At 58.6% G+C, this 24,223-nt stretch overlaps 5 protein-coding genes across 5 annotated transcripts in view; 2 read left to right on the top strand and 3 right to left on the bottom strand.

Moving 5' to 3' along the window:
- Positions 1-13,675, bottom strand: part of NPLOC4 (NPL4 homolog, ubiquitin recognition factor) — a 30,506-nt gene extending 16,831 nt beyond the window's left edge. Inside the window, exons 1-9 of the mRNA XM_054846301.1 lie at positions 13,488-13,675; positions 12,128-12,208; positions 9,685-9,797; positions 8,457-8,636; positions 5,930-5,978; positions 5,011-5,105; positions 3,669-3,792; positions 2,863-3,042; positions 1,377-1,463 (exon numbers count right to left, since the gene is read on the bottom strand). Coding sequence (XP_054702276.1) covers positions 1,377-1,463; positions 2,863-3,042; positions 3,669-3,792; positions 5,011-5,105; positions 5,930-5,978; positions 8,457-8,636; positions 9,685-9,797; positions 12,128-12,208; positions 13,488-13,502 — 924 coding nt within the window. The 5' untranslated portion in view covers positions 13,503-13,675. The remainder of the gene's footprint in view (positions 1-1,376; positions 1,464-2,862; positions 3,043-3,668; positions 3,793-5,010; positions 5,106-5,929; positions 5,979-8,456; positions 8,637-9,684; positions 9,798-12,127; positions 12,209-13,487) is intronic.
- A 523-nt stretch (positions 13,676-14,198) lies between these two features.
- Positions 14,199-15,495, top strand: TSPAN10 (tetraspanin 10). The gene is made up of 3 exons (XM_054846882.1): positions 14,199-14,276; positions 14,480-15,078; positions 15,189-15,495. The coding sequence occupies exons 1-3, from the start codon at positions 14,199-14,201 to the stop codon at positions 15,493-15,495; spliced, it is 984 nt and encodes a 327-aa protein (XP_054702857.1).
- Positions 15,496-15,744: 249 nt separating this feature from the next.
- PDE6G (phosphodiesterase 6G) lies at positions 15,745-16,322 on the bottom strand. The gene is made up of 3 exons (XM_054846671.1): positions 16,177-16,322; positions 15,997-16,037; positions 15,745-15,875 (listed from the first exon to the last, which is right to left on the bottom strand). The coding sequence occupies exons 1-3, from the start codon at positions 16,320-16,322 to the stop codon at positions 15,799-15,801; spliced, it is 264 nt and encodes an 87-aa protein (XP_054702646.1). The 3' UTR covers positions 15,745-15,798.
- Positions 16,323-18,057: 1,735 nt separating this feature from the next.
- On the bottom strand, positions 18,058-19,975 carry OXLD1 (oxidoreductase like domain containing 1). The gene is made up of 2 exons (XM_054846500.1): positions 19,887-19,975; positions 18,058-19,507 (listed from the first exon to the last, which is right to left on the bottom strand). The coding sequence occupies exons 1-2, from the start codon at positions 19,929-19,931 to the stop codon at positions 19,115-19,117; spliced, it is 438 nt and encodes a 145-aa protein (XP_054702475.1). The 5' UTR covers positions 19,932-19,975; the 3' UTR covers positions 18,058-19,114.
- A 135-nt stretch (positions 19,976-20,110) lies between these two features.
- CCDC137 (coiled-coil domain containing 137) lies at positions 20,111-22,334 on the top strand. The gene is made up of 6 exons (XM_054846499.1): positions 20,111-20,250; positions 20,526-20,653; positions 20,848-21,058; positions 21,423-21,505; positions 21,636-21,715; positions 21,887-22,334. The coding sequence occupies exons 1-6, from the start codon at positions 20,126-20,128 to the stop codon at positions 22,100-22,102; spliced, it is 843 nt and encodes a 280-aa protein (XP_054702474.1). The 5' UTR covers positions 20,111-20,125; the 3' UTR covers positions 22,103-22,334.
- The last annotated feature ends 1,889 nt before the right edge of the window (positions 22,335-24,223 follow it).

The following is a 24,223-nucleotide window of genomic DNA, read 5'->3' on the forward strand; positions in this document are numbered from 1 at the left end:
AGCATGCCAGCTGGCCGGCCGGGGGCACCTGCAGCTTTATGTTTCACTATGGAATATTTTTTCATGGAAAGATCTGGAGGCTGCAAGAGGCCTCTCAACCGCTACCTCCTCCCACCCACAGCAAAAAGCATTTCCTATTGAGCATTCAGAGCAAAGCAGCGTCGGGAGCGCCAGCAGATGACAAAGCAGCTCACATGATCTCATTTTGAAGCTCGCAGTCACTAGTTAAGATAAAGCTCATATGTTCCCACTGGAGTATGATTCATGCCAAATCAGAGTCCGCTCCGATCCAAAAACCACATTCCTGCTTTCTGCATTGTTTGCACATACGAGTATCGATGTGTACACACACACCGCTGCGTGAACCCTTCTGCTCACGTGCTAAAAACAGCTCCAATTGACTCTCACAGCTTTAACCCTTCAGAGGAAAAACTGCTGATTCAGATTCCTAGCAGAGCCCAGACGGACAAAAACCTGCAACCAGCAGTACATTATGCGTTAAGTCATATTGATTAAAAATATCTGATGGGACAAGCGGAGAAAAAGCATGGAAGTAACTAACACACACAGAAGCTTTGCTTCAGACACTGGCAAAAGGCTAAAGATCTTATCTTTGGAGAACAAAAGACCTCATCACAGATGTTTACAGTCTACTGTACTGAGCCTTTTCTGGTTTGTGTTTTCTTTAGCAAGTCAAATCTTGTTTGTGTACGCTTGTGTACATCTCATGCTTGGCATTCACACGATACCAAAAGATTTCCCAAACCGGAAAATATCAGTACAGGTTTGAGAGATGGCAGCAAGCTGTGGGATCCCCATACCTGTACGTCCGGATGGGACGACTGGCAGGGCGCGAGGGGAACAGGGGACTCAGCTGCCGGGGGACCCGCACCTCTGCCCGACGTACAAATTAACTGCCTGAGCAGCGCCAGGAGACGGGACCCCACAGAGGAGAAGGAAGAACAAGCAGGAGCCTCCGCTCCTGGAGCACAGGTTCCGTCAAAAGGAAGAACAAACTCGGAAGGCAACTCCGGCTACATCTGCGCCAAATTAGCACTCACCAGGGAGATGCTGCTAGGAACGGCTCTTATCTGAGGAGAAATAAAGGGAAAACCATGTTTCTGCTTCTTTGCTACTCCCTTTGATGTCGTTCGTGACAGAGGACTGCTGACTTCAGCTGCACAGCCCTGCTAGGTGCTCGTGCTCAGGAAAATGCTCTCGTTTTGTTTTTCATACCTAAAAGCCTAAGAGCTACCGACACTTAAGCTAGATTTCAGGTGTGCCCAAACAGTCTTGAATAACCCCGCGGAGCTGAAGAGAACCGCCGATGACTTTCTTCATTGCCAAAGACACATGAGATCCAACAACATCCTAACCTTTCTCAGTCCAAGCTTTGCAGCAATCTCATCCACAACCTCAGCTTTTGGATCTTCCAGGATCTCCAGGCTGTTCTGCGTACCAATCTGCAGCAAAGAAAAACTTGCTAGTAAAATAGAAAGGGAAAAAAAACACAGTACATTTGGTGATTGTCAGGAGTGAGGCAGAGGATGGAAGCAGAGGTCTGGGTTTTCCCTTCGGCATCACCACTGACCAGTTTCACCCCAGAGACCTCGCTATTCACAGACCCATCCTGTCGGAGCTCTTTTTGCAAACTATTTTGGGGTTTATGAATGAAAGACTCCGTATTTACAAGCAGGTCATTGCTGTTTCCGGAAAAAGATGAGAGATTATATAATTTTTCCAAAGCTCTGTGTTCAACCTGCCAGTTTTGTACCGCCGTTTCATTTGTTTGAATCTTAGAGCAGCAGAGAGGCAGAAATCCAGGGAATCCAAGAGCCCATGCCCAGGCCTTCCCCCCGCGCTCTGGAAAACACAACTCCATCTGGGTACGTTCCAGAGGCGAGCTTTCTCGTGTGGGGAGATGCCGTGTCAAGAAGCACAGCAGAGACTGCTTGCCAGGAGAGCAAAAACTTCCTTGCTTTTACCGTGCACAAAAAGAAGCATATGAACTTCCAAAGCAGGGGCTTAACAGCAACACTGAAACAATAGAGGGCTTGCGATTCTGCTCACACACACGCTCCCAAAGATCCATTTGTTCTTTTTCCACTGACAAATCTGTTGCATTTTACTCTAGCAACTCTGCAAAAATCATCCAAGAGGAAGGAAACATACGATTCACCACGATCTGTTTGTGTACACGGTGTCTGCACTTAGAAAAGTGACTTTGAAGCAGCCAGTAGGCAAACTCAACTTCAAGCTGAGCCTTGTGTTGTGGGCAGAGTGGCTTCTCCATCTCCATTTTCTGCTCTCTGACACCAAATTCAGCTTTGGCGTTCCCCGGGAGGCCAGGCTCGGCCGGACCCGCTCTGGCTGCAGCCTCCCGGCAGGACTTGGCGGCGCCGAGCGCGGTGCTGCGCGGTGCCGTGCACCATCTAGTGGGGACTCCTGGCTGCTCTGAGGCATCAAATCTCACCCTCGGCCTCCTGATCAAGGCAGCAGACTTCATTTTTGTCTAATTAAGCTGCTTAAATTTTCCCAGGGAGCTGATAAATTGAAGCAAGGGCCACAACTTTTTCTTTTTTTTTTTCCTAGTACAGAATTTGTTTTCGAGCTTTAAATCACCTGAGCACACAGTAATAGAAAGAAAATGGAAAAATAACAAAAAGCAAATTCAGGTTTTAAAATTCAGTGGCAATAACACACACACACAGACATACACTACGACATCTTCTTCATGTGACTGTTTTCCTTATGGAGCTGCAGTCGGAAACACTGCGTGAGGTTTCCCAAACAAAAAAGCATTTCCGTGTTTCCCAATTATCTTTATGAGCCGACACTGATGCCACGGCACCCGGCTGTTACCTGTGGGGGTTCATAGATGGCAGCGACCTCCGCCCGGATCCCCAGAGGGATGTCTTTGTGCTCTGTGTACCGGCCATACAGATACCCAAGATGTTGGTTTCCTGTCTTCCGCCAGAAGTCTAGGAAGCGATCTGCAATTGTGTGGTTCTCAAACATGATGTTGTCAACATGCCTGTATTTCTGTTTGACAAAGTTCAAGCGTCAGGCCATCCTCGACTACGTCCATTTACTCTATTGCCAACACCTTCCCCAGAGACCCCCAAGCTACCTAGGGCGCACACCACCCCTTGCAGCCAAATCCTGCCCAAGCAGGGACAAGGAAACTACCTCGCTCCCTCCCTCTTCCCCCTGCTGCCTTCGGCATCACTCCCCTGCCTGGCAAGCAGAACCCACCACGGGGAAGCACCCAGCATCCCCAGCACCCCATTAGCTTGGCTTCTTTACTGGGGCCCTTACCCCAAGAGCCTTTGCAACTAAAAAAAAAAAAAAAAAAAAAGACAGTGAAATTTAAGAGGAAACAAGAACAGTGGGTGGCCTTTTGGGTCCTATGAGGAAAAAGAGTAGAGATTCATCGCTACCAGTGCCAGCTCAGATGTCCTCTGCATAAAGAGGAAACTGCTGGACCAGATACATTTTGGAGTCCTTTTCTGCAAGGACTGAAGACCTTAACAGCCATTTCCCCAACAACTGCCAATACGCAAAGGCTTCTTGCTCCAAGCTGGCTGTTCCTGAAGTCACCTCTCCAAAAGTCAAAGTCAAGGCCCTTCTCAGCTTAAGCACAGGGGCTCCTGCGAGCTCCGTCTCACCTGTCTGTTGAGAGTGATGGCACTTGGCTGACACTTTGTGCAAATGCCTTCTGGCCATGGAGGGTGCCCTTCACAGCCTGATTTGATCTTACAGCTGATGTTTTCCAGGGCAACAAATTTCCCCCTGCAAGAAGGAAAAGAGAAGGCTGCTGTTACCACGGTAAATGCTTCTGGGTCTCAAAAATATCGTAGAGGAAGCAGGGCAGAGGAGATACGGTGGCACCAATGCTTTGCATCTTCAGAGGAGCTCAAAGTGCTCTGCAAGCTCCCACGGGGATATTGCTCCGCTCCCGAGGTCCCCAAGTAACCTCTGCTGCCCACTCAGCGAGGGAGGTCAAGAGGCCAACATGTGGTCCCTGACTCGGCTCCTAAGCAGATATCCGAGCAAGAGCAGAGACAGAAAACTCGTGGGACCCTGCTTAAATAATTTATGCAGCATGTGGGAAGTAACAGATTATACTGCTAGGGCAAATTAGACCTCCTTCCATGTGCACAAGGCTTCCTGCAAAGGGAAGTTCCTTTCAAATGAAAGCATCACGGACTTGAGCTGCATCTCGTGAAGACATTAAAAAAATCCCAGTGGCATTTAGGAACAGGAGGGAGAAGGTTACACCTCTGCATAACTAACCTAAAGGAGCTGCATTTCAGAACGCAGTGGGTTCCCCGGCATCACCGAAGGGGACTTTCAGTCTTTTGCTGAACACGTGCGCCACAGCAAGGCATAAAGAAATAAATACTTCTTTTGGTGCTTCCTCTCTGCTCAGCACTTATCTGGCCTGTGTCACCACAGCATCCTCCACCCCACGGCGGGGCAGCACGCCTTATTTTCCAGTTAGCGGGTGGAGAACTACGGCACCACGACAAGAAAGGGTTTCACTGAGAACACACTGAGCGCGGGACAGAGCAGAACAGGCCCTGAGGAATGTTAGGCTCGTCTTTCTGTCCTGTTCATGTTTGTAGGTAAGAACTGCCGCCGGTGAATACAAGCTCCCCAGGTCCACCACAATCTCGCTGCCTCTCTGCAAGGTTTGAGGCCCCAGCTCAGAGCTCGGTATAATTAGGGAACCTCTTTCCTTCTATCTGGCCTTCTCCCCCCATCAGTAGTGTTTCCTGGGAGCAATTACACTCCCACAGCAAAAAAAGAAAAGAAAGACACAGACTTAATTTTTTTTCCCTGTCTCTTTTTTTCCCCCCTTTTTTTTTTTTAAGGTGTTGTTTTCTTCTCAGTGTGCCATTCAATAGTTATAACCAACACTACTCTGGTGAGATCTGTCTGTACTTTCATTTGTATTTTAAAAAAAAAGCTCCAACTAGATTCCCTTAAACACAGAGATCTTCTTACTTGTCTGCCCCTCCGGTCAGCTTCCTGATGTAGGCATGGAACGACATATGCTTCACAGGAGGTTCCAGATGGTTTAAATAATCCTCATCAAAAGGCTGCCAAAAACACCACACAAAGAAAAGCCAGGTCAGACACCTGTCTGATAATACATTGATCACTAAACAAATGTATGTTCTAGAGTCAACCCCACAGGCTCTCAATGTGGAAACAATCAAGAAAATTTAGGCTCATTTTCAAGGGAGCTACTACTGTGACAGAAACAGTGGGGCTTTGCAACAGCCAGTTTTATTATCGCCTCCTACTTTTATAACAGATTGGCTCCACAAATCAGAACGAGCCTCAAAGGCAAAATGCTTTTTCCTTTCAATATCTAACAACAAACAAAAAGCCCAGCTGCTCAAACACGGCCAAAGAACTCACAGAGCACACGGCAGGGAAGCGGGGAAACAGCCATCCTGGCTCACAGCGACTTTTGAGGGATGGCTGCTTTGTACCATAAATTATACAGCTTAGCACATTCGTAGGCATAACTAACGCTGCCTTCAACCTGAATAATACGCGGTTAAACTGGGAAGTGCTGGGATCCAGGAGAGAGGGGATGAAACAAGAAGATGCAGGCAAGAGTGAAGAGGGAGGAAAACTGGAGCTTCTCTAAAGCACTTTCTGTTAAACCCATTACTGCAGAAAAACAGAGCGTTAACCAGAATAAACCCAGGGTCGCGAAGGCCTAGAGCTTTAGTGATCCTGGACGTGAGCCGGCACCTTTTGCCAGCACACGGCAGGATTCTGACCCAGAGCTGCCATCTCTACGTGGGCAGCGCTCTGAGGAAAAGCGTTCATACTGGAAGAAACGGAACCCAAGAGCTTTGGGTGACGTGCTTTCATGCAACTTTCTAGAACGCCTTCTCGGGGCTCTTACCTCCAGTGGTACGCAATGCACGCATTTACCCAAGGGGCCGTGGCGACACCTACGCAAAGAGAAAGAGAAGTAGTGTTAAATCTTATTTAATAGCAGGAAAGTCAGACTGTAAAAGTTGCTCTAGACTAATAGTTTTGGTGTGGAAGGTCTGTGCAATCCTGCGGCTCTAAGCAACTCTCCACCCACAAGGGACTATGATCACCACAAGACAATTTCATGTAAAGAGATGGCAACAGCTTCAGGTTAAATCCAAGAGTCCCAGGTCAAGATCAAACCTTCCTTATGTCGGTGTGACTGGCAAGCGGCTCCGCTCTCGGAACAGCCACGTGAACCAATGTCAGATCACAGCTTCTCGGGTTTTACAACCCCGCGTTGAGGTTGTGTTTCAATTCCAAGAATTTTAAATCTACGTCACAGGGCTGGCCTATGTGGTTTAACAAAAAGACAACCAAAACATTCAGCCTTTATCAGGCACTAGAGGATGGTCTGGAACAAACAGGGAAGCGTGTGTTTATCGGACAGATAAAGACCTGCTGGGTAAAGTGACAAAACAGAGGGGAAGACACCTCCTTTTGAGGCAATCGCTTTAAAAAAAAAAAAACCCAAACCAAAAAATTCCACCCTCACCTCTGGCGCAGCACTAGGTCAGTGCTCGTTTTCAAAGGAAAGCCTCTAGAGAGGAGCTTGGTGTTGGCTCTTGTAAAGAGGGAACGGATGGGATCCAGTTGCAGTGTTGCTTTTAACCAAGTATTGTGGCAGATAATGTCCATAAAGGACCACTCAAGGCTGCTAATGCACTCAGCCGAACGCCAGCATCCCTCCGTGTTTAGATTGATATGCACTCACAAACACAGGAACAAGCCCAGACACACTCTTTTTATCATAAATATCCACCACTGTGCTTTGGCTCCCTGCTAAGAACAATACCTTCATTTATTCTTTTGAAAAATGTGGTCAAGTTAAAGACAATGTTTTTGCCATGGAGTGGTGGGGTTTGCCTTTATTGTTTCAATAATGTGACATTTCCCTCGTTTATCATCAGCCTGAAAAGGTTAGATAGGATTTTTCACGTAAAGGCTACAGCTCTCCAAACTTCCTCACTGCTGCAGCACTAAAGATAAACCATACGGAAGACAACAATGAGGAAGGGGGAGCTATTCTGTTTTAGAAAGAATTCCTGGTTGCCTTTAAAATTTTCACTCGAGCCCTTTCAGAAGTTACTTTGCAGAGGAGGCCAGCCCCAAGCCAACAACCAGATCAGGCCAAGAGCCAACTGGGACATTGTTAACGATGAGCAATAAAAACCAACCATCCGGACAGAGGACGTTTTAGCAGCATCAGTGTAGATTTACGGTGGTATGAACTCACCGTTGTATATTACTTTTACAAAAAAAAAATACAAGCTGCTTTGTTTACCTAAGCCTCTCGCAGCTAAGAGTTTTGGCAAAGCTAAACTTTGCTGCATTTCTGTGAGCAAAATGGACTCCCTGGTTTCACGGAAAGGTTAGAAAGGCACGTGATGGAAAGGAAGCCAAAAACCAAGCAGGCAGAGACCCAAGTCGCACTTCCACGTCCCTGCCATTGGATATTTCCACTCATTCCCTTCACTTCTTTGTTCTTCCATTAAGAGGAGTGGCTGGATCTGAAGACACGGAAGCGCTTCTGCTTGGGACACCCTCAGTGAGGCGACACACGCACCCATCCCAGCGCCGAAGACAGCGACGCGCGGTTGTGTCACAGAATCATTTAGGTTGGAAAAGACCTCTAAGATCAGGGAGTCCCTCCTAGCGCAGACTCTGCCCAGGCAGCCAGAAAAGGTGACAGAGCTCAGGTCTCCACTCCGACAGAGGAGCCGCCCGTGATTTAGAAAACAAACCTGACCTTGATGCTCATCCGGCACTGGCCGGACAATGCAGAGATGGTGGCTCGGGCTGAAAGCGTGTTTCCCTGTCGGCACCTCTGCTGTGATGGAGACCCGGCCCTGCCGCCCCACACGCCCGTCACCTCGGGACCCAAACGACGGGGAGCCACATATTGAGACCATATGGAACAGAAGCTACAGCAGAGAGCAGGCCCCTGTTATTAAGCAATATGCCACACACGGAGCATAATCTAGTATTTCTGCACAGCACCGGCTGCCAGGATGTCCCGGGGAAGAATCCAAAGTATTCATTTTAATCTAGAGAGCTCCAAATGTTTTATGAGCACAAAATATATGGTCACAAGTCCCACAGCAGGGGCCACCTTGACCAGAACAATAGATGCTCTGAATGAGTCCTTCCTGGCAAAGACCCTGGGATTTTGGTATCTACTTCCTTCCTCAGCTCACCAGAGCTCCATTTAACCTTCCAGGACAATGGCAAGGGCTGTTTTCCCTCGTGAACGTTTCAAAGGCAGCGAGGGATAGAGCAGCGGCTCAGAGGGCAGTTCCCATAGCACGCTTCCTGGCCGCTGGTTTCAGACAAGATGTTACAAGCTCTGGGGGGGCACAGATGTATTGACAGAAACAAAGTCCACCTGTACTTACAGCTGCTGGTCTCGATTTCGGTAAATTTTCCCATCCTGTTTGATCAGATACTGGTCGATCTCATCTTCCACCACCTGGGGGGCTCCCACAGGTCGCAAGCCCTGGGAGACGGAGGTGTCCATGGTCTCTGAGGAGGAGCCGGCCGGGCTCGAGGGGTAGAGGAACAGCATATCACCATGCCTATGGGTGTGGAAACACAACACAGGGGGATCAGCTCAAGGTCCACCCTCTCCACCATCCCCTTTCACCAACAACCGAACTACACCGGATCATCACCGCAATCGCCCGGAGGAATCGGCTCCTTTGCATAGGAAACGCCTGGGCTTGGTCCGTGGCAGGTTACAAACCACATTAACGTTCATACACCTTTAGTGCACGCTTCTGGGTAGCAAACCTCCCGGACCACAGAAGAGAGTGTAATTTATAACAAACTAAAAACACACAAGCAAATGCAGCAGTCTAGAGCTGTTCCGTTAGCCATCGCTTTCTGCTGCTTTGGTCATTGTCACAACAAATGCAAATCTTTTAATCGGGAGAGAAGATCGAGGGAAAAAGATGAAAAAAACGCAAAGGGAGCCTACACAGAGAAGCAACAGCTCCAGCAGGGACAAGGACTCGTGCGGATCCCTCCAGTCACAGCCTTCCCAAGGCAGCTGCCAGCACTGACACGTTCAAGCGACAAGTTGTGCGCGGTGGTAACAGCTCTTGTATTTTTAGTCAGTTTAACATTATTCTTGACATGAGCAGAATGAAGACGTTCTCAGCCAAACACGAAGCGATCGCACCATTCAGCACCTCTGGTCTCCCTAGGCGCCTGGCTACAGAAGGCAGGAACCCTGGGGACTATCAGACTCTGGCACCGACGCAGAAGAAAAGGACGGTGTGAGCAAAAGCGGGGATGAGGGAGCTCACTGCAGGCTGTACGAGATGAAACAGGAGGCCCGGCGCTGCCTCACCACAACGAGCAAACAGCAACGCAGAGAGTGACCCAAGAAATGGCTGCCACAGCCTCACACGTGGGCATTGTGATTGCCCCCAGTGTGGCACATCAATCGAGTTTGCCTCTTCAAGTAGTTGGCGAGTGAGAGGCGAAAACTTATGGCTGCTGTGGGGGGGTGTCGCCTGCTGCCGCCCAGTTCGGAGGGAGGAGTCCAGACCCGCTCAGAGAAGAGGCACCCTGTTGTACACAGCCCCCCCTTCCCCCCCAGCGCTCTCTGTCAGGACTCACTTGATTTTCAGTAAGTTGAGGGATTTGTTTTGCGACGCTGTGATCTCTCCTGTCCTGTTTCTATTGGTGTAGACAGAAAACCCATTATTCCTGAAACCAAATTCTTTTGCAACCTGAAAGAGAGAGAAGAATGACAAGGTTTAAGATACCTCACACCCCCGGTCAGATGCTGAAAGCTGCTCAGAGCCAGTGCTAAGTCCAGGGAACTTGTATTGCAAAAGTTTAGCTGAATTCTGAAGAGCACAGGATAACAGAAAGATTGGAACACTTAGTAACACGAGCAATCTATTAAAAAAAGCAACTTAAACAGACCATGTCTCTCTCTCACACAACACAAACGTCGTATTTATCTAAATCCAGGCAAGCACTGCCATGACTAGAGGGGGGAAACTACCTTCCCCATCACCCCAGCGCTCTCGCTCCAGCCTTGCCAGCGCATACCAGCCAGGTCATTCCCATCCTCCTATGACCAGAATTCCTCAGTCCAGATCTTCACCTCTTGAGTTTCACTCAAGCTCTTCCTGCTGTTCTCCTTTCTCTTTCCTCCATGCGCCTCTTACCCTCACAATAACCACCTCTCAGTCCCCAGGAAGGTTTTTTTTACCCCTGCTCATCCTCTCACCAGCTCAGTTTAAGGCTGCTTCACTCTGAATCAGTCAAACGCCTCTTCGCAGCAACAGCAATTTTCACATTTGGCCACTCTGTGGCTTTGGTAGGGCTCAGAGACAGTGACTGCACACAGGACGAATCTAACAAGCCACAAACACGACTGTTATGTGAGCAAAGTCATGGAAAGCAGTTTCTTTACTGTCAGCTTCGCTGCTATTTGTGATCTGCCATCTGAATGGAAGCACAACTTTCAAATGGTCCATCCGCCTGTGAAACGTTAGTTTGTCAGGGCACAGACTTCACCCGGTTTTGAGGGGAGACAAATTCCGCAATACATTAACAAAAGGCTCGAGTTAGTTCTTAACTCGACGCTAACCTGAGAGTTTACTTCTTTAGCACTCGTACCTAGGATGCGCTAGAAAAGACAGAGCGCTGTGACTATCGAGGCCCTTACCCCTCTGAAGCGTGCGTTCTCGCACACTTCTTTTGTGGCTTCTCTGGAGTCGTCGAGGAGGAGATCGAAGTTAATTGCAAAGACAGAAGCAGCAACCTGACGCCTCTTTAATTACAGCTATCTAGCTAAACCCACCATATGGATTGATGTTTCAGGGTTAAAATGCATGGCTATTAATGCGCACGGAACTTAGGTGGTGAAATTTGTAACTTTTCTCTTTCAAGCAAGCCCTATATCAGGAAAGAAACCCAAATGTTTCTTGGATTCAGCTCAGCAAGAGGATATCGCTTTCCCTAGATCAACAGGCAATGTCAGTGAGTGCCCATGCTTTTGTTCCGAGGTAACCGGTTGCAAGCACGATTGTTCCATGCTGCCTCAGGTAATACGAACCCCTGAAACCGAGCAGCTTGTTTTGCACAGGTTCCAGAGATTTTGAAAGCAATGTTTTTTGGTTGTTTTTCCTTGGGTGAGACTGTTCAGAGACTGCAGTGGGTGTCTCTGCCCCAGCCCTGAAATCCATCGGGATTTTCGTTCAGGCGGGCGGGGATTGCTGTCGTGGTGTGGGTCCAAGCTCAGAACAAAGCAAATGACTCACAAGCAGCAGAAGGTTTCAGTCTGCTCCCCTTCCCCCTCGCAGGGGGAAAGGAAATCTAGCTGACTAAAAGAATGGCCCTTCAGGCACAGGAACACAAAGTCCTTCTCTTAAGAAGCAAAGAAATCCTAATCTGAGGGTTCCAGGTTACAGCAGAGTTCCAGGAGGGAAGGAAACGGAGAGCTGCTCACTCTGAAATAGCAAACTTTAAACATTGAGACCAAAGAACAAGCTATGGCCAACTCCAAATCTGACAACTCCAACACTCCGTGCATTCTCCTCATCCCAGGGGGGAACATGTTTCCCAGGAGACCCTGGAGGCTCTCGCATCGCCTTAAGATCTCGCCTCAATCCCTTGCTCGCTCTCTCCAAAATGATATTGGAAAACCAGGGGCACACAAAACACATTCAAATGCTACTCAAACCACAAATCAAGCAGCGGAGCTTCAGCTAGATCACGCCTGAAGAGACCAGTGCCTTGCAGCAGGCTTTGATTACCAAACAGCTTTCCTGTGTCGCTGTCAGCCTCTGCTTCCCCAACTGCCGTTTCTGTGGGAGAACACTAAAAACGTGTGTCCTCCCCCAAAGGAAAGCTCCCACCCCAGGCAACTCCAACTGAAAAGCTGAGTAAGTTTGCTCCTTTAATTTTGTTATTTCCCTCCTGGAATAGCAATGAGAAAACTGGTTTCAGCTACACCAATACAAATGCTGCTTCCCACAAGGCATGCCGATCCTCGCTGCCGTCGGCACACAGGCAAGCGGGGAGGGTGCGACGAGGCTCGGGGTACCTTCTTGAGGAACGTCGCCACCGTTTCTCGCTTCGTGGCCGTGATGCGTTTCACTCCTTCCGGTGACTGCACGCGGATTATCTGCGGGGTTAAGAAGACAGAGGGAGTTAGCGACCGGAGGGGACAGAGCCCACCCTGTGCCCGCAGCCCGCTGAAGCCATGCTGAAGTTTCACAGAGACGATGCAGACCATCCCCACCGCCTCTCCCTCCTGCTTTTAACACTGCTCTTCAAAAGGGCGTGTAAATGCACAAGGAAGTAATTCGCTCTCGGCAGGGCAGCACTGGACCGACGTTTGCACGCCGCAGGATGAATTACCCTAATGCACAAGGCACGGCAAGAAGCTGGCACCGAGAAAAATGCTAACGCTGCTTTTTTTGTCAAAGCTCTGACCTCAGACGCTGAATTAAACTTTCAGGAGGGTGAATCAGAGCTTCCATGGGAGCGATTTATTTGGTGCCTACACACAAACACTGACCTAACTGGTGCTAATGGGCACCTGCGCCGTCGTTGTGTTTCAACCCACATTACTGACGTGCGGCCTCCACCGCTACTGAAAAGACGAGAAGAGCCACAAGGCTCAGGCGATTCCTGTGAAACACCGAACAGCAGTTTTGCTGCAGCCTGAAGTCAGAGATGGGAAAAACTGGCAGCTTTTGAGGGGGAAAAGCTGGGGACAATTCTTCGCAGGCAGGGACGTGGCAAATGTACACGTTGGGAGTCCTCGTGCTGCCAGGGACCGGAGAAGGGACTCGAGTTGCTCTAAAGAGCTCGTTCACCCGCTGACATGTCACGCAGAGCCGTGTTCAGGATGGCAGCATGCGTGATGAAAGGAGGGACACGGAGGGACACAGGGGGCTGCCGGTGTCCTGGCATTACCTGGCAGGAGCCCCTTTACACTCTCCCGAGTTTCAGCACGGGAACAAGCCCGACCTGACGGGAGCCGGAGACCTTTACCGTACCGACCAGCCCCTTCTCTGGCGACGTGGGCAGCCCGGCCACGATCGGGCTCCTTTCCCCGAGACATCCCCACCCGGGGCTGAGTGGGACCCCGGGGCCACGGCCCAAACCCCGCACGCTCCGAGGGGGCACTTTCCTGGGGCAAAACCACGGGGAATCCGTCCAAGGCACCGCTCCGGGGAGCTGCCGGGCTCGGACACCGCCAGTCCCGGCCGGCCCCGGCCCCGGGGGTGCTACGCTCCCGGCCGGCTCCCGGCGGGATGCCCAGACGCCGGCGCGACCCCGGGGCGGCCCGGTGCGGTCCCACCGGGCGGGGTGAGCGCGGCCCGGCCCCGCCGCCCCACAGGAATCTGCTGCCTCATCGCCCCTCCCCCCGGCCGCCGCCACCCGGCCCCACTCACGATCGTTTCCGCCATGGCGCTGCCCGCCGGGGACCGGGGCTCGCCGCGCCGCCCAGCTACCGGCCCGGCCCGGCCCGGCCCGCCGCGGTCCAGCCCGCTCCGCGCCGCCTCGCCCGGCCCGACCGCCCCAGCCCGCCGCCTCCCGGGCCCGGCCCGCCGCCTGCGCCGCCACCGCCCGGGCCCCGCTCCCCGGCACCCGCGTTCCGCCGCGTGAGGGTTCCGAGGCCGGGCGGGGCGGTGCACCCGCCACAACCGCCCCCCTGTGCTGCCTCGGTGCCACCGCCACAGTTGTCCCGCGCGCTGCCTCGGTGCTACCGCCACAGCCGTCCCCCCCCACCGCCGCCGCGCCCGCTCCTGCGTTCCTCCCCAAACCTGCCCCCCCCCCCCCCCCGCCCCGCGTATCCTCGCTGTGGGGTCCGGCCCGGGCGTGGGTCCCCCCCGGTGTCCCCTCGCCCCCTGCACGGGGCCCGGAGGGGCTCCCATCGGCCGGGCAGCGGGACGTGGGCTCTGCTGGGGCCTGCCCCCACTGACCCCAAATCCCCACGCATCCTGCTGTGCCCCCATTACCGACCCCACTAACGGGGCGGTGTGCGTGGGTGCTGCAGTGGCGCCGGATCGGGCCCAGCTGTGGGGCCGGGAGCTGCAGCCCTATTTAAGCGCCAGCCACAGCCCCTCACATGATGGGAGTGTGACTGCCGGGCTGTGAGCAGGATGGCGCTGAGCAGAGCACAGCTCTCCTGGCCCCACGGGGCAGCCGGCAGTGGGGAGAGCACCCGGCTGCTGCCCCAGGTAACGCCGGGACCCAGCGAGGGGGGCGGCTGGGGGGGGCACCCTGCAAGGGGACTCTTGCAAAAGGGGGTGCATGGTGGCTCCAGGAGCCTGTGAAGCTCCTGGCTGCAGGACAGGGGGGTACATGGGCTGAGGGGGGGCATTTCTGGGGGGCTGCTGGGGCTCTGCCCCACCGGCTGCGAGCAGCTCGTCTGTCTGTGCAGGCGTCCAGGCTGGTGGAGCTGCCCTACTCCTCTTCCTCCGATGATGATGATGGCGGCTCGCTGGCTGGGGACATGGACCTTCCCACAGCCGAACAGGACCCCGGGGTGTGGTGCTCTGGCCCCCCCAAGCCGAACACCTTCAGCCAGTGCGTGCGGTACCTGGCCTTCCTCTGGAACCTCCTCTTCCTCCTGCTGGGCCTGCTGACCCTGGCCATGGGGGTGTGGGGGCTGCTGGCCAAGGGCTCGCTGGGGGGGGAGCGCCTGGCCCCGCTGGGCTCGGACCCCATGCTGCTCTTCGTGCTGGCGGGGCTGGGGGCCAGCACCATCTCCCTGGCCGGCTGCCTGGGCGCCCTCCGCTCCAGCCGCTGCCTGCTGCGCTTCTTTGTGGGGGCCGTGCTCGCCTTCGCGGGGCTGGAGGTGCTGGGGGGGCTGCTGCTGTTGGCGATGCGGCACCGGCTGCGGGACGCCCTGCGGGACGCCCTGCTCCTCTGCCTCCTGCACTACCAGGAGGAGCCCGACCTGCGGTTCCTGGTGGACGAGGTGCAGCGGAGCCTGCGGTGCTGCGGCCTTGGCTCTTACCGCGACTGGGAGACCAACCCGTGAGTCGGGGTGCCGGGGGGTGCGTGTGGGTGTGTGCACAGCAGGGGGGATCTGTCCCCGCACCGGGAAGGTGCACGGACCCTGCAGCTCCTCTTGTCCGTCCCCGCAGGTATTTCAACTGCAGCGCCCCGGGAGCGCAGGCGTGCAGCGTCCCTGCCTCTTGCTGCCTGGACCCCTGGCAGAACGGCACCGTCGCCAATGCCCAGTGTGCTTTTGGGGCCCTGCGCCTAGGGGACGCGGCAGCCGGCACCGTCGTGCACCTGGGGGGCTGCATGGCACAGCTCGGCGCCTGGCTCCGCAGCCAGGCGGGTGGCATCATGGCAAGCGCGGCCGTGCTGGTGCTGGTCGAGGCCGCCGGCGTGCTCATGGCGCTGAAGATGCTTGGAGACATCGTGCATGTCGGGGCGAGGGACTGAGGGTGTGCTGGCCGCCACCCAGGGCGGGGGATGCTGCGGGGTCAGGAATGTGTGTGTGGGGGCTGATCCAGCCCAAAATAAACCTCGGCAGAAGCCTGAACCCCATCTGTGTCCTGGTCCATCGCGCCTTGGGAACGCACTTTCCACCCGCATCTCTACCAACCCCAGACCACGACACCAGGCTCCCGTACTCATTCTGGGTTTTAATGAGCATTTCTCCAGGCTGCCCCCTGCCATGTGGGGGGGGGGGGGGGCTTCTACCTACGCAGCACTACAGGGCGGGCGGCAGCGGCCGCAGCGTGCCTAGATGATGCCGTACTGAGCCAGCTCGTGCAGCTCCAGGTGGCTGAAGGCTTCCCAGGGGCAGATGACGGTGATGTCTGGGGAGAGGAGAGAGGCTGCGTCAGTGCGACCCCCCCCCCCAGCCCGGGTGCAGGCAGCTCTGCCCGCAGTGAGCCCTGCTCCCCACCCGTGGCGAAGGAGGGATTGGGACCCCCATACCTGTTCCCAGCCCCTCCATGCCTGGGATGTCGTCGCCGAACCTGCAAGGAGAGGGAGCGTCTGCCCTGACCCCCGGCCAGCCCCCACCCACCCCCGGCTGGCACGTACGGTTGTGTCCATCTGTCCCGTGTCTCCCCCCCAAGGGCCCTGCCGTGGGTCCTGGGGCTCAGCCCCACTCACCCCTGTACCCCCTTTTTGGGGGGCTTGCTCTTGAACTGCCTTGTCTGCCTCTGCTTGAATTTGGGTGGTCCCTTCCGGGGGGTGGCGGGTCCCCCGGTCACCCTCGTGGCAGATTTGATCTCTGGCTTGGGGGGCTCCAGGCTCATGGCTGTGCCGGGGCCGGCAGCCTGCCCCGGGTCGCAGTTGTCCCTACGGGTCTGGTGCTGGCACGGGATGGCTCCTCACACCTGATGGAGGAGAGACATGGGGGGGGGGGGTGTCACTGGCTTCTCCTACCACCCATGGGCACCCTGTGCCCCTGCTCCCACCCTGTCCTGCCCTGGGGGCCCCCCAGCCGTCACCAATCACCTTCCCAGGCTGCTCCCAGAGAGCCCCCTCCCCGCAACCTTGACTTAGCCCAGCTCAGAGCCCGCTAATCCCCTTACCCAAAGGCGGGGAAGGGCGTTCCTGGGGGCAGCAGAGCCGCTGCCTCCCCCGGGGCTGTTCCTCCAGCCCTTGCCCCCCACCCCAGCGTGGATGTGACACCCAGGAGCACCCACTGCTGCTTGCCCCAGGGTCCGTGCCAAGCCGCGGGTGCCGCAATGGGTTGGCATCGGGGCTCGTTTGCAGCGGGATGGGGATGGTGGGCACCCTGGGCTGCGGACCCCTCGGGACCTGTGCTGGGGTGTGGGCGGGCAGGGTGGTGGGGAAAGCGGGGGGGCGGCAACCGGGGCGGACATCACGGGGCAGCACATGGGCTCCGTCCTGCTGCGGTTGTGCCTCCTCCAGGCACGGCAGCCACGCCACGGGCTGGGTGTGGGAGTTTTGCAGCACGAGAGATGGCTCCGGCATTGGTGTGAGGGGATTCGGCCCCGCTGCGGGCACACCCAGCTCGGGGAGATGCCAGAGACCCCCGCTCCCGGCTGCAGGAGGGGGAGGCAACAGCAGGCTCCTGCCCGGAGCAAAGCAACGCCCGGCCCCAGGTCCCATCCCACACACGGAGCAGACCCCCGGACTTACGCAGCCGCCGCGGTCCCCGAGGCCAGCGCTGCTCTGAGGACACCCTCCGTCCCGCTCCCGCACGTCCTATAGACGCTCTGGGTGGCTTTTAGGGGAGGGCAGATTTATCCTGCTCTGGGGTAATAGGATTATTTGTGTCCCTTCTTTTCAAAGGGGTAATCTGATGTCCTTCCCCCCGCTCCGCCCCGGTGGGATGGGGGGGGTGGATGGGGAGAGGGTGTCTGGATTAGTGCCGCCGGGACTGACGGTGTCAGGACGGGCAGCAAATCACCCGTGGGGGGATCCTGCCTCCTCTCCCCAAACCACCGAGGCGTCTCTCCCAGGGGACCCCGCTCCCCGAGAGATCGTCCCTGTGCCCCTTGATCCCAGGGACAGGGACGGGACCCCCACCCTGCCCGGGGCCGTGGACCAGCTCTCCCCAAGGACCTGTCAGTTGGGAACCAAAACCCCTCTGTGGGTTGACCCCGACGGGGCACGGCGCTGACGCAGGCAGCTGCAGGCAGGCCGTGCCGGGAAACACCGGCAGCAGAGCCCCGCACAGCTGAAACCACTGGGATGTGCTGGGCTTTCAGCCTGTGCCCGGTGCTGAGCACGGTTGGACCCCCCAAGCGAGGGCTGGGGGTACGGCTGCCAGGGCTCCTGCCTGCAGGTGCTGCCAGACTCCAGCCTGGCCTGGGTGGAGGTCCCGGCACGAGAGCTGCCCTCAGAGCATCGTCCCTGCCCATGCCACCACAGATGCCCGCACCCAGGGGACAGCCCAAGCCCTGCCCGGGCATCGCAGGGCAAAATCTGGCAGAAGAGGGGCTGGGCAGCCCCCCTGCCCACGGGACGGTATCCTTCCAAAGCTTCCCTTAATCCCAGCACTAAAGCAATTACAAAAAGGAATAATCTCAGTACGCTTTAATTGAACTTCAGCCCCTGCCACTAATTGCAATTAGTTGGGTTCCAACAAATAGGATTACAGGGATCCGGGAGAACGAAGCCGGCAGAACCAGCTACTTCTCCAGCAAAGAGCAGGGCCCTGGTGTTAATTGCTGCTTCCAGCTTGTGTTTCGCTAGCGAGCGCTGCTCAAGGGCTTCGTGGCTCCTCGGGGAGCCCGTCCCCGGAGGACGGGGGGGGTCTGCGGGGGTCCTGACGGCCAGCAGCCCGCGAGTCCCCCAGCCCAGCCAGTTGGGGTGGAAGGGAGGATGTGCTGTGCTGGGCCAAATAGATGGGATTTCAAGGTGGAGGCAAAGGCAATCGAGGAAGAAAAGGCACCATGAGGAACAGCCCGCAGGCTGTGACCTCAGTGCTGGAGCTGGGGACGGTGCCCTTGCCGGGAGGCTGCCGGGCCCCACGTGCTCGGGGCCGCACGCTGCCCGCACCTCCTGCCTGGAGCAGGGGCTGGCAGCCCCGGGAGCCTCCCCTGCGAGCCCTTCACCTGAGAAGCCCCTAAGAGGCTTAGGGTGCCAGTGGGGAGGGGGGGTCTGGTGGGGTGGGGGGGGCTCCGACGCGGCGCCCCAGCCCTCCCCAGTCACCAGGTCATGGCCAAGCCGCAGAAGGGGCTTAAAATCCAAGCTGGGGAGCGCAAGGACGAGGCAAGAGCAGCAGCGCGGGGAGGGCTGGGGGGGTGTCACACCAGCCTGTCCTTGGAGGGGATTTTCCATCCCGGGGGAGCACGGCATCCGCCTGCCAGGAAATCCGGGGCTCAGGACACGCGTGAGCTGCTGCCGTCCCCAAGGGCAGGGTCCCCTGGGCACCGCCGGGATCGAACTCACACGGGACCCCGCGCTCGACGCTGCACAAGTCCCTGGGGTGGGGGGGGTCAGACCATCCCCAGAGCCCAACACACACAAATAAATACTTTAAATAAGCAAGCTGAGTCCAGATCCCGCCATCCAGCCTGGAGCAGAGACTCCGGGGGTGTCACCCGCTGTTTTTTTGGGGGCTGGGAAAGGATCAGTCCTTCTCCATGCGCAGCCTGATCTCCATCTTGAGGATCATTTTAACGTTCTCGTCCTCCACATGCTCCTCGACGGCGGCCAAGGCCTGCGCGCCCCCGTCCCGGCACCGCTCCAGCAGCTCCTCCACGTACCCGACCCAGACGCAGTTGGGGCAGCCGGTCCCGCAGCAGTGCGTGGGCGGCGGGGGGATCGGGGGGGCAGCAGGAGGGACCCCCCCCTCACCCTGAGGGGTGCCCGTCCTGCCGCCGCTCCCCGGGGTGTCCGAGGTGCCGCTGGCCTTTGCCGGGGTGTCCGAACGTTCCCGAAGGCCGCAGACAGTGGTGGGGTGGGGGTGCCGGGTCCCTGCCGTGAGCACCCCCCCGCAGCAGCCGGCGCCATCCCGGGGGTCCTGAGAACCACGGCCCCGCGCTGACACCAGCCCGGGGGGAGATGTGGGGGCAGCCCTGCCCGCTGCACCCCCCCCAGCCAGAGGGCCCCCTTCCACCCCGCAGCACCCTGCTCTCAGTGTACCCCCACACCCCCACCATCACACAGCCCCAGCAGCACCCCCCTGCCCCCCCCAGACCCCCCCCGTCCCCAGCGCCCCCCTATTTCCCCCCCACCTCACCCCATTTTGTCCCCAGCGCCCCTTTGCCCCTCACCCCCAGCATCCCTTACCCCCCCTTACATCTCGCCCCCAGCCCCCCCAATCCTCCCCATTTCGCCCCCAGCCCCCCCTAATCCCCCCCAGCACCCCGTGCCCCCCCCAATCCCCCCCCCCCCCTCACCCCCCGGCGCGCCCCCGCCAGGCCGCGCGCCCCGCGCAGCAACATCCGGCCGCAGCGCCCCGGCCCCGGCCCCGCCTGAACGGCAGCTCCTCCAGCAAATAGCAGCCAGGCGCGACGAGCTAATGAGGGTCTGGCAGCCGGGAAGAGCCAATAGGAAGCAGGGGGCGGGGCCGGGGCGACGGGCGTCGGAGGGAAGCCGGAAGTGGCGGCGGGGCGGCCGCGTGGGGAGCGGCGGGGCCATGGGCCGGGGGCCGGGGCCGGGCCGGGCCCGGGGGCGGGGACTGGGACCGGGCCCGGGCCCGGGACAGAAACAGGGAGCGGGACAGAGACCGGGACAGGGACCGGCCGCCCCGCGCCGCGTCAGGTCAGTGCCCGGGGGATCCGGTCGGGATCGGTTCCTGGTTTGGGTCCCGGTGCCATGCGGGGTCTTGGGGTCCCCAGGGTCCGCTGGGCTCTGGCGGGGTCCCCGCTTACCGGGAACTGGGTCCCGATGTCCCCCCGTGCGCAGGTCCCGGGGTCCCACCGTGCCCGGGTGCTCCGGTATCCTGCCGTGCCCGGCTCTGCTCGTCCCTTCCTGCCGTGTCCCGCCGGGTCCCGGTGCTGCAGGGCAGACCTCACGCTGCGTTCGTTCTCTCGCAGGAAGGAGAAGATGGACAACATGAAGCCCAAGCATCCCGACCAGCAGGAGATCCCCTTCCGCCTGCGGGAGCTCATCAAGAGCCGCGAGGCCATGAAGCGCCCCGACCCCGGGAAGAGGCGGGCGGCAGGTGGGGTGCGGAGCTGGCCTGAGCCGGGGTTCCCCAGGGCCTGGCCAAGGAGCCTGCGGCGCTGCGGTGCAGCTGGAGGCAGCCGGATCCTGCAGTGGGGCATCCTGCTCCCCCGGCGAAGTCCCATCCCTGCCCTGCCAGGGAGGGAACCCCTGGATTGTCACTGCTGCAGTAATGTCACCCATTTCTCCTAGAGAAGAAGCAGCAGCCCAAGTCAAAGGGCCCCAAGGCCCAGGGAGACATCCCCGTGCCCAAGTTCAGGAGGGGGAAGGGGGAGTCGGAGCGCTCCTACATCTGCCGCATGGAGCAGGAGGTGCAGCGTGTCCTGTTCCTCACCAAGAACCAGCTGCAGCGGGAGCCTGAGAAGGAGGCGACGGCACCGGCAAAGTCCAAGAGAAAGAAAGAGTGAGAGCGAGATCACCGCGGCTGCCGGGGCTGGACTGGGTCAGCGCAGGCCTGTGCCCCAGCCCAATTCTGGGCACGTGGCGCGTGCTTTGCTGGGGCTGCAGCACAGGTCCGGTGCCTGGTGGGCATCCGGCAGCAACTGGGGGCGCAGGTGGGGGGCTGCGGGCCTCATCTCGATGGGGCTGAATCTCTGGGACCAGAGCCACAAAGCTGCTTCACCCTCCTGCTGCTGGGCTGGAGCTGGGGGAGGCTGGTGCCAGAGCAGGGGGGAGCTGGGGGGCCCCAGGTTTCATGGGGAGCCTGTGGGGTAGGAACTCACGTCTCTTGTCCGGTCACCAACCCTGGCCTTAATGCAGCTCTTCAGGTTTCAGAATAAGAAGCTGGAAAAAGCTCGGAAGAAGAAGGAGGAGAAGAAAGAGGCCATGCTAGAGAAGAGCCTGTTCCAAGGTGAGTTTGGTGCAGCGGGGTGGCTGGAGTGGCCCCCTGCTCCGGCAGCGTGCGGAGAGGTGGGGGTGAGCTGGAGCGGCACGGCCTGGGGAGCTCCTGTCTGACGCCAGCGCCTGCTTCTCTCTCTTAGACACGGTGGCGTTTGGTGAAGTGGTTACACAGCCGCCCACCATCACCTCGCGGCCCAGGGGCCGGGGTCCCACGGAGCAGGTGAGCTGCTGGGGACGATGCCCCTGCCCCACGGCCCTGCCCTCAGTCTGGGCTGGAAATCAGGCCCGGAAGGGCAGTGATGGCCGCAGCCTCCTGGCGACGGTTCCTTGGAGCCTGGTCCTGGCTTTTTCATCCTTCATCCTCCCGGACCTGTCCTGTCTCTGCCCACAGGCTGGACGGAAGCAGCTCCTCCTGACATCTCGCCTGGGCCAGAGCCGGGCGTCCCCAGCGTCCCTGGCAGCACCGGTGTCGATGGCTCGCCGGCGCATCGTGGAAGAGGAGAGAGCGCGCGTCATCCAGGCCTACCGGGACCTCCAGAGGCGCAAACAGCAGCAGCGGGAGGCGGCGCAGGGGAGCACCCAGGCTGGATGCAGGGTCCCCTGCTGAGCCCAGCCTGGAGGAGCTGGGCCTCCCTGGTCCCAGTGAGGGTGTGCAGGCAACGTGAGATCCAAGGACTCGAGGGGGACAGTTGTTCTGACCCTGCTTTCCTGCTGCTGTCACCAAGCACGGGGGCTCCCCACAGCCCCCCACACCTCGGCTCGGGGCACCCCACGGCACCGGAGCTGGGATCCCTGCGGTGCCATAGACCTGCTTGTAGTAAAAGTCCTGTTGATGCTGATGGTGTGAGCGCGTCTGTGCCTCCCCGAGCTGCCCAGCTCCTTCCAGCGCAGCGGCTGGGAAGGGACACGGCTGTGCCGGCGTGTGCGTGGCTGTGCCGGGTGGTGTGCCGGCAGGCGTGCCGACAGATGGCAGTCCCAGCCCGCAGCGGGCACATCGTTGCTGTCACTTGCTGTGGGCTGGCCCTGGTGGGGCTCCGGCTGGGGCAGGACCCTCATTGCTCAGCTTTGGGGTCACCCTGGTGCCTGGCCATCACCCCTCTGGCTCCCAGCCCGGCTGCCAGTTGGAGGAGAGCGAGCCGAGCCCGGGGGACATGGAGCATCCTGCAGGACTCACCTGCACGGTGTCACTTCCCTCTGTTGCCACTGCTCAGGGATGCTGCGTGAGCCCCCCTGTCCGCAGCTGTGCTCGCCCCTGTCCTCAGCGTCCCGGGTCACGGTGCCTGCGGTGCCCTCTCTGCTGCCAGGGATGCTGCCACAGCCCCATCGCTGCACCCACACCAATCCTGTGCCATCTGGCACAGCCACGAGGCCTCATGCGCTCCGGACCTGGCACACCCCCCACCGGGGCTGACAGACCCCGGCTCCCGGCCGCTGAGCCGGCGCGGCAGCTTCACCTGCACGGGACAAAGGCAGCGCTGTTCGGCAGCCCTGTGCCGCGGTGCCTGCACAAAGCGTTGCCTGTTGGAGCGGGGCCGGCCTCGGCTCTGCGGCCGGCGCTGACGGCAGCCGGTGGGATCACAGGCTTCCGGAGGGGCTGGGCACGGGGAGCAGAGTCACCGGCAGCTCCGGTGTCTCCTGCCAGAGCTGAACGGGGACAGAGCCTTCACACCTTGTTTTTGAGGTGACTCTACTGTCCCTGGGGCGGTCACCTCCTTTCTTGCACCCCAGGAAGGCCGGGCTCTGCCACACCATGGCTGGGGACCGTGGTGTCCCACTGGCCCAGGGACAGCTTGCAGGTGGATGTACCTGGGGGGAGAGCACACACTGGGGCTGTGCCGAGCCGTGCCGAGCCGTGCTGTGTGGTGCCAGCGGCTGGAGGAGGGTGCGCTGCGGTTGCGGCGGCCCTGGGGACCTCGAGTGCCTGGTGCTGCCTGGAGACGTCCCTGCTGCCAGCCGGCACCAGGTAAACACGGGTGACGCAGCACAACCCCGGGGGGACACAGCCGGCTCCTGCTGCAAACAGCCGGCTCCTGCGGCCGTCCCCAGCCTTCGGGGCTGCACCTGCCCTGCCGGCTCCCTGCAGCCGGGAGCGTGGCACACGCCGGCTGGCAAGGGCACGGCTAGGACACCGCACATGCCAAACTCTTGCTCGTGCATCCCTCGTGTGAGCACCACGACCGTGCACGGTGCTCGTGCCTGCAGCCGTGGGCAGCTCCGCTGCCGCCAACCCGGCTCCGGCTCAAGGAGACCAGGTCACCCGCCTGCCCCCACCGAGCCATTTCAGCGCCTGAATAATTCACGGCACTGCCGGCCCCGGCCGCAGGCTTCCTGCCCGGCAGGAGAAATCGCTGCAGAGGGGAAAGGCAATCTGAGCAGGAGAAACCGCTCCCGACCTTGGCACGTCCTCCGCGCCGTGCCGCTTCCCGCCAGGCAGCCCATCTGCCCGCGGGCTGCCGGTCCCACGCCGCCTGCCCTGCCGAAGCTGCCGGCTCCCGGCCCCATCTGTGTGCCTGGCCCCGGTGCGTGCTGCCGCGGTGGGGGACGAGGAGCAGGGACTGGGGCTGGGGGATGCCGAGGGCCCTGCCCCGAGTCCCCCCTTGCTCCCTGTCAGCCCCTGGGAGGGGGACGTGGGGCTGAGCCTGCTGGAACTGTGGTAGAAGCCCGTGGTCGTGGCGGAGCCAAGGATGGGGGAGCAGCTGGCAGCATGGCTGGGTACCCCTCCAAATCA

This window comes from Grus americana, chromosome 18, assembly GCF_028858705.1.
Source record: "Grus americana isolate bGruAme1 chromosome 18, bGruAme1.mat, whole genome shotgun sequence".
NCBI classification, from domain to species: domain Eukaryota; kingdom Metazoa; phylum Chordata; class Aves; order Gruiformes; family Gruidae; genus Grus; species Grus americana.